The sequence below is a fragment of the Coregonus clupeaformis genome, chromosome 24, assembly GCF_020615455.1.
Source record: "Coregonus clupeaformis isolate EN_2021a chromosome 24, ASM2061545v1, whole genome shotgun sequence".
NCBI classification, from domain to species: domain Eukaryota; kingdom Metazoa; phylum Chordata; class Actinopteri; order Salmoniformes; family Salmonidae; genus Coregonus; species Coregonus clupeaformis.
The window spans coordinates 28,491,122-28,505,880 of record NC_059215.1 but is presented as its reverse complement, the minus strand read 5'-3'; the positions used below and the strand labels follow the sequence as shown (position 1 = coordinate 28,505,880).

The 14,759-nt window shown below is 39.6% G+C and overlaps 1 protein-coding gene across 1 annotated transcript; it reads left to right on the top strand.

The window, feature by feature from the left end:
- The first annotated feature begins 2,805 nt into the window (after nt 1-2,805).
- Nucleotides 2,806-14,538, top strand: LOC121537498 (tyrosine-protein phosphatase non-receptor type 18). The gene is made up of 13 exons (XM_041845117.1): nt 2,806-2,980; nt 3,306-3,401; nt 3,577-3,615; nt 3,748-3,816; nt 4,139-4,201; nt 5,175-5,317; nt 5,688-5,754; nt 5,921-5,998; nt 8,037-8,126; nt 9,095-9,177; nt 13,076-13,404; nt 13,678-13,767; nt 13,978-14,538. The coding sequence occupies exons 1-13, from the start codon at nt 2,954-2,956 to the stop codon at nt 14,049-14,051; spliced, it is 1,248 nt and encodes a 415-aa protein (XP_041701051.1). The 5' UTR covers nt 2,806-2,953; the 3' UTR covers nt 14,052-14,538.
- The last annotated feature ends 221 nt before the right edge of the window (nt 14,539-14,759 follow it).

The following is a 14,759-nucleotide window of genomic DNA, read 5'->3' as shown; positions in this document are numbered from 1 at the left end:
TCTTCATGACTAATTTTACTCCTGTCATGTTCAAATCAGACTGTCCATATCCTAAGTTCAGGCTAGGCGTAGGAGTGGTTTGGTTATCTGCACTACCAACAGATCTCTGTAATTGGCTAGCAATGTTCTCTCCTATTTCATGAGCTAACTGTGTGATGAGACTCCCTAGGTCTGCAGAACTCACATGTGAACTAGACACTGGCTGACGTGGAGAATGTTCATCTGTTTGGGTGTGAGTGTATGAAAATGCAGGACAGCCCACTGAACTAACGCTGCTTGCAATGTCTGGAGCATCTCCTAAGCTACGCATGTGTGGTGCGGGGGAATATTCATCAGTGCGTAAGCGTGTGGACGAGAGTACAGGTCTGCCTAGTATACCAGCACCCCTAACCGGTGTGCTCTCCACCATACTCATAAACCTGCCCCTCCCCAGGCTTACCCCTGCAGCATCTCCAACACTAAATGGTGTCTGCGCATCCTTGCCATCAGCCATTTATTTTTTTTAAATAGAAAGTTGTAATAGACTATGGTAATGATATGTGAATCAACAGAACATGTGAATATGGAAAACAATTGTAAAATGATAGAAGTAGCTGAGGTAAGCAATTAAGAGCTACAATTTACACATTAATGTTTGCCCTTATACTTGTCAACGTTCCGAAGAGGTTCCTACTCGTCACAGCAACCCCCGGCGATCACCCTGGCGATGATCTGAAGCGAAGATATCCGGGTCACGGCACCAATGTAGCCGGCGCGGTCTGTTCGTTGCCGACTACTGCGTTGTGTTCCGGTGCACTGAAGACAAGACACTGGCGTACTTGAAGGCACTTTATTGTGTACAACTCTCTCAATCTGTTCAACATCAAGGAGAGAAAATGTTCAAAACTCTACCCTCGACCAGAATCCGCCTCTCTCAGTCGAGTACAATGCAGACTCAGTATAATCACATTCAAAAATACAAGGAATAAAATACAACATAATTGGAAAATAAACATCGCATCTGGTGTATATCTTATGTATGTGTCATATTGCATGTTATCTCTGCCAAAAACTCTGAGCTTTTAGCCTTTACATTAATACTGTGCAACATGACATAAACCATCTTTCAAATAGGTAATACATACAGTAATATGCACGAAGCAACATGTAATCCTTCACATTTGAGCTTTTCAGTGCCATTAAACACTAATCAATACATGAAAACATTTTAAATGAACACGTATTTTTAACCTGATATAGGGAATACATACCTGTTCAACATCAAGGAGAGAAAATGTTCAAAACTCTACCCTCGACCAGAATCCGTATAACATAAAGAGAACAACGTGGGCTTCAACACAAGAGGATAGAATGACGATCGCTAACTTACAGCTAAACAAAACACGAGGTTAGCTAAGTTAGCAATTTCTCAAACTCTCAAAAACAGCTAAATTCACGACACAGCTTGATTAAATGTACGTACACTCATCATATAATATACATACAAGTTACTATGTGCACTGAAACGTTTTAGTTTTAACAGGTATATCAAGTTTATATCACGCCGAAGTGAACACATACCTCTCTCAGTCGAGTACAATGCAGACTGAGAAAAGCATGACATCCCTCCGCATATAACCAAACCAACACTCTAGAGGGCGCACTTACACAACTAACTCTCCCAATATCTGTAAACTACACGAAATGCTGAACAATACAATGTTTTGGTGAAATCAACTCACAAAATAAAATAAAAAATAGAAAATGAACGGTTGCAAAAATCTGTAATTCTTTGACCTGTTACACACACGACTGTAAGTCGCTTTGGATAAAAGCGTCTGCTAAATGGCATATTATTATTAAATATGCGTACGCGACCAATAACATTTGATAAAGACAAGTCTATTTCCACTCAGGGGCCTTTCATTTCTCAGATACATGTAAAAAATAAATAGCAAGCCATATTGATACTGTTGCGTGTCATCGACTGTCAGCTACATTAGCTCCTGCGTAAATTGGATTGTGAGTTCTTGCACTAAGCTAAGGGCTTCTTATATGTTTCATGTGTAACATCTTAGATATCCCTGTATGCTACTTGTCTTGAAAATATAGTTTTCTGACAAAAGGGCTGAGGGAATATGGCTCCCATTGGTGGTTACTAATGTATACAGATTGGTTTAGTTTGACCCTACCTGAAACATCCTTACTTCTAGGCTTCTGCTCTCAATCTTCCATTACAGTTTCACAACGTTGGAAATTGCTCCCAAACTCAGCTTTCATGTGTTGTGTTTGTCTCTATGTGCTTGTAGAATATTCGTGCTCAGACTTCCATCGTCAAGAAAGATTTTGGCCTTACGACAGAAGCCGGGGCACTGAAGGAGAATGTAAAGAGGAACCGTTACAGAGACATTTTACCATGTAAGCATCACGATGGAGGCTTAAAAACGGTTGTTGGTTTTTACTCTTATTGAAAATTAGATTCTTGCTTAATATTAAACTTATCTGAACAAAAACTCATGTATTTTTATATAGATGACCAGACCCGTGTGCCTCTGACTCTCCTGACAAATGAGAATGATTATGACTATATCAACGCCAGCTTCATTAAGGTACAGTATTGCTTGCATTCAGTAACAGTCCTATTTTGTATCATCATTCAGCTCAATCTGAAAGAGTCACTGAACACGCCGATTGGCACGTGTGTTTTTCTGTTGCTCATTAGAATAATTAGATTTCAGTCTTGGAGGTGTGTTTCCTGACCGATTCCACGTTTGGTTAATGATGTTTGTCCCCCATGAGGCACTGTAGACATGGAAGCCTATTTAATTTCCTCAAAATCCCAGAACGAATCAAGATAACTCAATAAATCTGTAATTAATTGACGTTTTTGCAAAGGATGTTTTAGTTGCGCAATTTCACATCGAACTAAGGTGTTTGGTGCAGTATTTCTCAAGTAAAAGAGACGTGTTGTCTTATGGAAACAGTCGGAGCTGCTGAACAGGTCTGTCGCACTGTCTATGCTATTGGATAGAGAGCAATCACCTCAGCTGTTCACCCTATGTTAGTGGGCAAATGGACATCGTCAAATCAAAACACAACCTTAATTTAACTGTTGTGATGCATGGCTGTTCCAAACTCCGTTTTAGACGAGACAGACTTTATGACCAAAATTATCCTATTTACAGTTTGTAGTACATTTTGACACTAGAATAACTGTTTCTGACTTATATCGATGTCACATAGGCCATTTTCAAAGGGATTCGTTGCTTTTAAAAGGCAGTCGATCTTTAAGCTGATTGTTCTGCTTTATTTCATCTATCCTCTAGGGGGCAACAGAGACCAAAAAATACATAGCGACCCAAGGGCCTCTGAGACACACTTTGGTGGACTTCTGGCGAATGATTTGGCAGTATGATGTAAAGGTATGGAAGACCATATTCAGCTTTATATAAATGCAGTGCAGCTTGTACAGTAGCTCTGTTTCCGTATAATTTACTCTATTTCTACATGTATAGGAAAGAATAACACTAAAAATATTAATAATGGGAAAATTGTCTCCTAATCTAATGCTTGCCATATTTACTGTCCCTATTTTAGGTCATAATCATGGCTTGCAGAGAAATTGAAATGGGAAAGGTAAATGCCCTTTTAGTCACCTCTTGTTGGAGTGTAAACATATTAGTGTACTGTAAGATTGATAAACTATATGACAACTTTGATGCTTGTGTCCACTTGACTCATAACATCTTATTCTATGTCTTTTTGCAGAAAAAGTGTGAGCGCTACTGGACAACTTTCAAAGAAACAACTCCTTTTGGCCCCTTTATTGTGTCAAACGTAAGTGTTTGTCAGATATATGTGTTCAGTTGTATTACTATTCATGAAGTATAGTCTCTCTAGACAGACGGGTGGCCTCCCACACAAATGTTCCATCGTGCACATAGTGCTGTTGCCCTGTGGTCTTCTGAAACTATTCATGAAGAGTTCCCTTTTTACCTAACAGCCTACATAGATGATTTGTCAGTTCCTGTGAACTAAGTGTACCCTGAATTTGTTATTTCATGGCACTGCACATTGACCCATATGTTGTTGTCTGCATGAAATTACAGGCATCTGTTTCAGGAAATACTAGAAAAAGTTTATTGAAATTTCTTTGCAGTTTGAGGAATCCAGCCCAAATGAGGAAGTAGTTGTCCGTACTCTGACAGTGAGATATTATGAAGTAAGTGTCCAACTATGAAAAAGGGGTAATATTGTGTTTTTTCTGTGCAGCACTAGTCAAATAATTCTTCAAAATTGTCAAATTGAATCAGTATTTTCCAACAACCATTATTCACTTTGGATAATCTCACATTGTTTGTAAATTTCCAGGAAGTTGAATGAGGGAGCCAGGGAAGTAATCTGCCCTACCAAGCAAAAGAGCAGTAATTGCTCATAGAGTGAAACTGAGAAAAATTACTTCAAAGTTGTTTTATGGTCCAGCCAAATGAATTGTAGGCAGATCACTGGAGATGTGGTTGTCTGTTGTCTTACTATGAGGTTATTATTTATTAATATTGACCCTGACCTCTGACATGACCTTTGACCCTAGACGGCAGTTACTGCCTTCTTGCTTGGTACACCCACTGGAATACGTTTGTAATTTTTTTTCACAAACTTGTGTTAATATATTTATTTATATATGGCCGTCAATGTCATATAGTTTGATACTTGTATCAGCAAAGAACAATAAATAATACCAAGGTAAACCGTAGACACTGCAGCCCAAGGCACAGTGAAACCAAGGTAAAAGGCAGTAACTGACGTGAGGGATGGCAGTTACTGCCATTTTCCAGTTACTGCAAACATGACCCCCATTTTATCCATAACTCAACACAATGGAGGCAGGATATTTGTCTACATGATAAAGCATGTATTTAATGTATAAAAATTGTCAACTAATTTTTTACACTCTGTAGCTCAGCTGGTAGAGCACGGCGCTTGTAACGCCAAGGTAGTGGGTTCGATCCCCGGGACCACCCATACACAAAAAAAATAAAAAATGTATGCACGCACGACTGTAAGTCGCTTTGGATAAAAGCGTCAGCTAAATGGCATATTATTATTATTATTATTATTATTATTTTACCAAATTAGTGTGCAGTTACTGCTCTTTTGCTTGGTAGAGCAGTAATGCAAACCATGTTTTGTGCTAGGAAACGCGGACAATCTCTCAATTCCAATACACAGCTTGGCCTGATCATGACATTCCATACACAGTTTATGGTATGTTAGGAATGATGGATATGGCTCGCAAAGACCAGGGAAACAACGCTAACCCTGTTCTCATCCACTGCAGGTTTGTTTGTCTCCTACTCTACAGTACATGTCATACAGCCCAAAATGCCAAGCAGTTATTACTGTCTGCCTGCTGGGCTTTTTGTGCTCTGAGATGAAATGATCATGCTCAGACAGATTATGATCCATATGCCCATTAAAATTCATCCATGCATATAATGTAATGTTGTTTATCACGAGGCCACATGTACTCCTTGAGCTCCATGCATTTTAATGAAGCCATTTAAATGAAGTGAGAAATGTTAAATATTCAGGACCTGATGTGGTCTGTCGACTCATATGACTTATGTCCATGTTGTGGCTTTCTGTGGTTATGTTCTAGTATTATCAGAGTGATGAATGAAGCATGTATGTTTCTCTTGTATTTTCAGTGCTGGTTGTGGAAGAACAGGGGTGATTTGTGCCCTGGATTATGTCCATGATCTTCTTGTGACAAAGGTATTATTACTTATGTTCAGGACAGTATATTGATGGCATCATTTAGGGAATTGGTTTAACAAAACATTTGTAGACTGCACCTATGAATAATATAACAATAACAATAAAAACTGTAAAAATGATAAGTGAGTGTTTTGGTAAATCTATGTTCATATTTCCACACCAGCAAATTAAAGAAGATTTCAGTATCATGAAGATTGTACTAGAACTAAGGAGACAGAGGCCATCAGCAGTTCAGACAAAGGTATTTTATTATCAGACAGAATTTAATATCAGATCAAAATTGTGTTTATTTACATCTACAGTGCATTCGGAAAGTATTCAGACCCCTTGACTTTTTCCACATTTTGTTACGTTACAGCCTTATTCTAAAATGGATTAAATTGTATTTTTCCCTCATCAATGTACACACAATACCCCATAATGACGAAGCAAAAACGGGTTTTTAGCCATTTTTGCATATGTATTACAAATAAAAAACAGAAATACCTTATTTACATAAGTATTCAGACCCTTTGCTATGCGACTCGAAATTGAGCTCCGGTGCATCCTGTTTCCATTGATCATTCTTGAGATGTTTCTACAACTTGATTGGAGTCCACCTGTGGTAAATTCAATTGATTGAACGTGATTTGGAAAGGCACACACCTGTCTATATATATTGCCCTATGGGACTCCCAATCACGGCCGGTTGTGATACAGCCTGGAATCATGGGTGGTCCTCTGTAGCTCAGCTGGTAGAGCACGGCGCTTGTAACGCCAAGGTAGTGGGTTCGATCCCCGGGACCACCCATACACAAAAATGTATACACGCATGACTGTAAGTCGCTTTGGATAAAAGCGTCTGCTAAATGGCATATTATTATTATTATTATGAATCAAACCAGGGGGTCTGTAGTGACGCAAGCACTGAGATGCAGTGCCTTAGACCGCTGCGCCATTCGGGAGCCCACAGTTGCTATAAGGTCCCACAGTTGACAATGCATGTCAGAGCAAAAACCAAGCCATGAGGTCGAAGGAATTGTCCGTAGAGCACCAAGACAGGATTGTGTCGAGGCACAAATCTGGGGAAGGGTTCAAAAAATTACTGCAGCGTTGCAGGTCCCCAAGAAAACAGTGGTCTCCATCATTCTTAAATGGAAGAAGTTTGGAACCACCAAGACTCTTCCTAGAACTGGCTGTCCGGCCAAACTGAGCAATCAGGGGAGAAGGGCCTTGGTCAGGGAGGTGACCAAGAACCCGATGGTCACTCTGACAGAGCTCTAGAGTTCCTCTGTGGAGATGGGAGAAACTTCCAGAAGGACAAACATCTCTGCAGCGCTCCACCAATCAGGCCTTTATGGTAGAGTGGCCAGACGGAAGCCACTCCTCAGTAAAAGGCACATTAAATCCCGCTTGGAGTTTGCCAAAAGGCACCTAAAGACTCTCAGACCATGAGAAACAAGATTCTCTGGTCTGATGAAACCAAGATTAAACTCTTTGGCCTGAATGCCAAGTGTCACGTCTGGAGGAAACCTGGCACCATCCCTACGGTGAAGAATGGTGGTGGCAGCATCATGCTGTGGGGATGATTTTCAGCATCAGGGACTGGGAGACTAGTCAGGATCGAGGTAAAGATGAACGGAGCAAAGTACAGAGAGATCCTTGATGAAAACCTACTCCAGAGCACTCAGGACCTCAGACTGGGGTGAAGATTCATCTTCCAACAGGACAACGACCCTAAACACACAGCCAAGACAATGCAGGAGTGGCTTCGGGACAAGTCTCTGAATGTCCTTGGGTGGTCCAGCCAGAGCCTGGACTTGAACCCGATGAAACACCTCTGGAGAGACCTGAAAATAGCTGTGCAGCGACGCTCCCCATCCAACCTGACAGAGTTTGAGAAGGATCTGCAGAGAAGAATGGGAGAAACTCCCCAAATACAGGTGTGCCAAGCTTGTAGCGTAATGCCCAAGAAGAATCGAGGCTGTAGTCGCTGCCAAATGTGCTTCAACAAAGTACTGAGTAAAGGGTCTGAATACTTATGTAAATGTCATATTTCAGTTTTTTTATTTGTAATACGTTTGCAAATATTTCTAAAAACCTGTTTTTGCTTTGTCATTATAGGGTATTGTGTGTAGATTGATGAGGGGGAAAAAACGATTTAATCAATTTTAGAATAGGGCTGTAATGTAACAAAACGTTGAAAAAGTCAAGAGGTCTGAATACTTTCCGAATGCACTGTATATGTTATTTTGTGTACTGAAATACTCTACTTTGGAAATATTAATCTCTCCACTCAGGAGCAGTATCAATTTTTGTTTTCTGCTGTGGCTTACATGTTTGAGAATGCTTTACGGTCAGCTGAGAACATCTACCAGAATCTCACCAAGGTAAGACAGAAACTGCTACTTTCGTTCAACCAGTATCATTTTTTTAAATAGCTATTTCCAACCCCCAGGTGTCAGCCTTTCTACAACACAGTATTCAACACATGCCATACTGGCATTCATGAACAAGCAAGCTTTACTAAAGCAATAAGACATGAGAGGGCATGCACTATTATTGTCAGGGTTGGGTAGGTTACTTTCTAAATGTAATCCATTGCAGTTATTAGTAAAAAATTGTAATCAGTAACATAACTTTTGGATTACCCAAACTCAGTAACGTAATCTGATTGCTTTCAGTTACATTTGGATTACTGTCCCCTTAAGAGGCATTAGAAGAAGACAAAAAGGATCCATCAAACGCATTTGGTGTGTCATCATAGTGGTCTCTGACATGTGGTCAGACTCGCTCAGGTGGAACAAACTTAAACTTGCGCTTTTTTTCAATACTGAATTGAATGTCATAAAAACAAAGGTGTCAATGTTTTTTAAATAAGTAATCATCTAGTTTTTCAAAGTATCTGTAATCTGATTACAATATTTTTGCTGGTTACGTAACTGATTACTGTTACCGTTTTTGTAATCAGATTACATGTAATCAGTTATTCCCAAACTCTGATTATGGTAATTATTGGCACGTCTGTGATGCAGTCAGAAAGCTGACACAATTTGAAAATAACTTCAGCTGCCAGTGTGTAAGTTTTTCTGTGACTAAAACACAAAGGCCCTGTCTGTTGATTGTGTGATCCATTTAATCTGATCGTACTGTATTACACTACTGTCTGAGATTTCAATGTGATGAGTGGAGTTAGGAAAAAAAGAGAAATGTTAAGCAGGAAACATCCAGCTTCCTCTATATGTAAATGCTGTCGCATAGAAATCATTGTTCACACATTTTCATACAGAGAAGTGCCTGAACTTGAGAGACAGAGTCCTATACCTCTCTGATATACTGTTGATTTTGTTGTGAATAGAGTAACCAACCTTTATATGACGGCGTTGCGTCTGTGAAGACATCCCCACCGACATCAGCCAGCGCTCAGACACTTGCAAAAAGGTAGGAGCAAATATTATTTCTTCATTCAGAATACCAGTGGAGGCTCTTCAGAGGAGGAAGGAGAGGACCATCCTACTCAGTGAATAAAAAAATGTTAATAGTGAAACATAGTTATCATTTTTAGATAAAACGATGCTAAATATATTACCAAATATATGTCACCAAATAGCTGATTAAAACACAGTGTTTTGCAATAAAAGTCTACAGTAGCCTCAACAGCAATCTCTAGGGTAGCACTATGGTGTAGCCGGAGGACAGCTATTTTCCATCCTCCTCTGGGTACATTGACTTCAATACAAAACCTAGGAGGCTCATGGTTCTCACCCCCTTCTATAGACTTACACAGTAATTATGACGACTTCTGGAGGACGTCCTCCAACCTATCAGAGCTCTTGCAGCATGAACTGACATGTTGTCCATCCAGTCAAAGGATCAGAGAATTAATCTAGTACTGAAAGCATAAGCAACAGCTAGCACTGCAGTGTGGTGAGTAGTTGACTCAAATAGAGAGCAAGACATAGTTGAACAGTTTTAAACAAATTAATTTATTCAAAAATTAAGGAGAGAGAGAGAGAGAGTCAAAAGTTTGGGCACACCTACTCATTCAAGGGCGTTTCTTTATTTTTGCTATTTTTTACATTGTTGAATAATAGTGAATACATCAAAACTATTAAATAAAACATATGGAATCATGTAGTAACCAAAAAAGTCTTAAACAAATCCAAATATATTTGAGATTCTTCAAATAGCCACCATTTGCCTTGATGATCGCTTTGCACACTCTTGGTATTCTCTCAACCAGCTTCACCTGGAATGCTTTTCCACCAGTCTTGAAGGAGTTCTCTCATATGCTGAGCACTTGTTGGCTGCTTTTCCTTCACTCTGTGGTCCAACTCATCCCAAACCATCTCAATTTGGTTGAGGTCAGGGGATTGTGGAGGCCAGGTCATCTGATGCAGCACTCATCACTCTACTTCTTGATAAAATAGCCCTTGCACAGCCTGGAGGTGTGTTGGGTCATTGTCCTGTTGAAAAACAAATGATAGTCCCACTAAGCCCAAACCAGATGAGATGGCGTATCGCTGCAGAATGCTGTGGTAGCCATGCTGGTTAAGTGTGACTTGAATTCTAAATAAATTACAGATAGTGTCACCAGCAAAGCACCCTAACACCTCCTCCTCCATGCTTTATGGTGGGAAATACACATGCGGAGATCATCCGTTCACCCACACCGCGTCTCACAAAGACAAGGCGGTTGTAACCAAAAATCTCCAATTTGGACCAAAATACACATTTCCACTGGTCTAATGTCCATTGCTCGTGTTTCTTGGCCCAAGCAAGTCTCTTCTTATTGGTGTCCTTTAGTAGTGGTTTCTTTGCAGCAATTTGACCTCTAAACAGATGATGTTGAGATGTGTCTGTTACTTGAACTCTGTGAAGCATTTATTTGGGCTGCAAATTCTGAGGCTACATTGTAGAATAATAGTGAAGACATCAAAACTATGAAATAACACATATGGAATCAGGTAGTAATCAAAAACATGTTAAACAAATCAAAATATGTTATATTTGAGATTCTTCAAATAGCCAACCTTTTACTTGATGACAGCTTTGCACACTCTTGGCATTCTCTCAACCAGCTTCATGAGGTAGTCACCTGGAATGCATTTCAATTAACAGGTGTGCCTTGTTAATTTGTGGAATTTCTTTCCTTAATGCGTTTGAGACAATCAGTTGTGTTGTGACAAGGTAGGGGGGGTATACAGAAGATAGCCCTATTTGGTAAAAGACCAAGTCCATATTATGGCAAGAACAGCTCAAATAAGCAAAGAGAAATGACAGTCCATTACTTTAAGACATGAAGGTCAGTCAATCTGGAAAATGTCAAGAACTTTGAAAGTTTCTTCAAGTGCAGTCGCAAAAACCATCAAGCGCTATGATGAAACTGGCTCTCATGAGGACCGCCACAGGAATGGAAGACCCAGAGTTACCTCTGCTGCAGAGGATAAGTTCATTAGAGTTAACCGCACCTTAGATTGCAGCCCAAATAAATGCTTCACAGAGTTCAAGTAACAGACACATCTCAACATCAACTGTTCAGAGGAGACTGCGTGAATCAGGCCTTCATGGTTGGAATGCTGCAAAGAAACCACTACTAAAGGAAACCAGCTTAGTGGGATTATCATTTGTTTTTCCATCAGGACAATGACCCAACACACCTCCAGGCTGTGTAAGGGCTATTGTACCAAGAAGGAGAGTGATGGAGTGCTGCATCAGATGACCTGGCCTCCACAATCCCCTGACCTCAACCCAATTGAGATGGTTTAGGATGAGTTGGACTGCAGAGTGAAGGAAAAGCAGCCAACAAGTGCTCATCATATGTGGGAACTCCTTCAAGACTGTTGGAAAAGCATTCCAGGTGAAGCTGGTTGAGAGAATGCCAAGAGTGTGCAAAGCTGTCATCAAGGCAAAGGGTGGCTATTTGAAGAATCTGAAATATAAAATATATTTTGATTTGTTTAACACTTTTTGGGTTACTACATGATTCCATATGTGTTATCATAGTTTTGATGTCTTCACTATTATTCTACAATGTAAAAATAGAAAAACCCTAAGTGTGTCCAAACTTTTTGACTGGTACTGTGTATATATATATATATATATATATATATATATATATATATATATATATATAGATATATATATATAGATATAGATATTTATTTTTTCTTCTTCTTCTTAGTTTACCTTTCACTTACTTAGCTAATGCAGCTAATTTAGCCTACTCAACAACCTGACTCAAACAGAGAGGAATGCTATTTATGTTAGCTAGCTGGCTAAGGCTATCCAACACTGCAACTCTTCCAAGTAAAGGTAAGCATTTATAAATGTATTGCCACGAGGCCCGTCGGTGTAAATGATAAACTGCTTGCTGTACACTATACTGCGTGATTGTATTACACACAATCACAACAACAGTTGTGACTTTAATAAGCAGCCTGAGTTAATGATACCACAGTAAGGTGCTCCGATACAATGGGGGAGGTTGACTCAGGTTGGTAGAGAGAGAGAGAGTTTCGAGACACTAAGGGAAGAAAGAATGCTTCCTGTTTTGTTCAAGTGAGTCCACGGTCTTCTATTTTAGTTTGCAGTACAACAGTTTTATGTTTGTGTACTTTACATGCTGGGTGTGTAGAGTGTGAAGTTTAAGTGTACATAGGCTTATCAATACCAAGTTATGTAGTAATATTTCATAGTAGTTGATTGTTACAGTATATACACACCTTCCTTGCCTTGACAATTAAGCAAATAGTTGGCTGTATTGAAATATGTACTGTATATTGAAATACACTGTTGTGGTACACATTGATGATCTTGAATAAAAAAAGACTTTAATCCAGTTAGCTTTAGATTGACATTTTACAGAAATGTAGGACACAGCGTCCGTATGATTAATGAAGCAGAAGGATTTCACCATGCTTGTACTACTAAACATTCATCATGTCGCAGAGGAAGTAACAATCTGGGCTGTTAAACTTTACTTTCACACCCTCTCCTCCCTCCCATATGTTAAACTACTACTGAGAACCCCTCAGCTCGCATCACAGGCTTAGAGAGAAAAATAATCGATTTCTCTGTAAACAGTAACATACTGTATAGTCAGTAGGAAATCATCATGGTAAACCTGCAATTCCTTATCAATCTTAATTTCTACTATCCTAGTAGTAAAGATCCACTGTAGATGCTCCAAAAGAAAACAGACTTGATAATGAAAGTCCAGTCACAAACATAATAGTCATGACCATCTGGTGTGTAGAGTAGAAACAACAAGGCTATATTTGTACCTTTTTGCTTTTCGCAGTTTGTGGAATTTATATTGATGTCTACTCCTCTTTAGAAATTCTAATGTGCAGCACAGATTGCCTCAGCCTCGCCAGCAGAAGATGAATAACACCTATGCTGTGGTCAACAAGTCCAAACAGCTCCTGCCACCAGCCTCTTCCACCGCCCCTCCGGCCGCTCTCCATCACTATGACAACGCAGAGCTGGGCAACCCAAAATGCCATGTCAGTGCTTTTTACAGCATGGTCAAGCCCAAGAGCAGGTGTCCTCCAGCCAACCCGCTTCCAGCTGTCTCAACCGTATATGACACTGCCGGACCAGCCAATCACAGGCTAGCTGAGGCCTCGGCAGTGGAGGACCAGAGTGGCTATGAGCTGGTCACAGGTGAGAGGATTTTAGGGCAACCTTTGGAGACCAATGTGAGGCCAGCTCTGGTTTTGTTTTTGTCATTAGTATCCTGCACAGAATATCCTGTCTTTCAAAAGGATATTGCAATCTAGATCTAGTAACCCCGCCCCCGAGTCGAGGCTTGTGTCCTAACTTGACCACAAATGAGCAATACTTTCCGTTTCTTGCCAGTAACAATTTCTTGACGGCCATATTGAACTGTTTATGTGGAAAATGTTTTACTGATTCTTATCGTTTGCTTTTTTCTAGCTGAGCGTTATTCCTTGACAGAAGATGACTATGAATATGTCTCAAATCCCATCAAACACATGACCAACATCTGCACTCCTGGTAGCATGGGTGAATATCTGCTTATCTTTGTAATGATATTGTCCAATGGCATATACTGTATCTAAAGCCATTATAGCTACCGAATGTAATATACATTTCCTCAGAATCTCATGAGTAACATTATTGCGACTGGATGTCAAAACAAGGCTATGTAAACTGTTAGATGTACTTGCAGGTGTCTTCAAGTAATTCCAACCACACTTCTCAACTTTCCCTCAGAGTTCAACTGTCGCATTAAAAAACCCAAAGGGCCTCGGGATCCCCCGGCAGAGTGGAGTCATATGGAGAGATGATACAGCAGCCATATACCAGGCCTGGCAACACTTTACTCAACACTTTACTCATTAATGTTTGAGAAGCAATGGGAATGGGCTCTTTAATAGAGTATTTATTTTTACTTGTTATGATCACAAAAATACAGTTATCTATCTATCTTTTGTAACCCATTTGAGTTCGTATATTTTTCAGATCATTATTTATTGTGATGTATGTTACTGATGAAAAAAACTATATTAAACAACTTTCAATTCTGAGACAAGTATTGGTTTTGAATACCATTTACCAATTGAAGCTCAGTGGCGCTATGGTGTGATGGTAGTAACCAACAGGTGGCACTATAATAACATGAGATAATGATTAATTATTATTATTATAATGAGCTTTTTTCATTTTTGACGAAACAGGTATTGTAAAATGTGTTTTCACAGGTAGACTTTATTGCTTTGATGTCTACTCATTGCTGGTAACGAGGACTTACAATAAAGACAACAATTTATTCAAGGTTCTTTGAAATAAGTATTTGTATTAGGCCTGTGTACCACACAGTCATTGCAGTTTACATGTAGATACAACAAATGTTCTTGTGATCACAGTAAAAACTGTGTACTGTACTGGAAAACAGTTTGTTGAACATTCTGTGATGGAAATACCAGCTTTGATGATTGACCTCTGAACATTTGTGGCTGTGCTGCTATGATGTTTCAGTCACTGAAATCAATCAA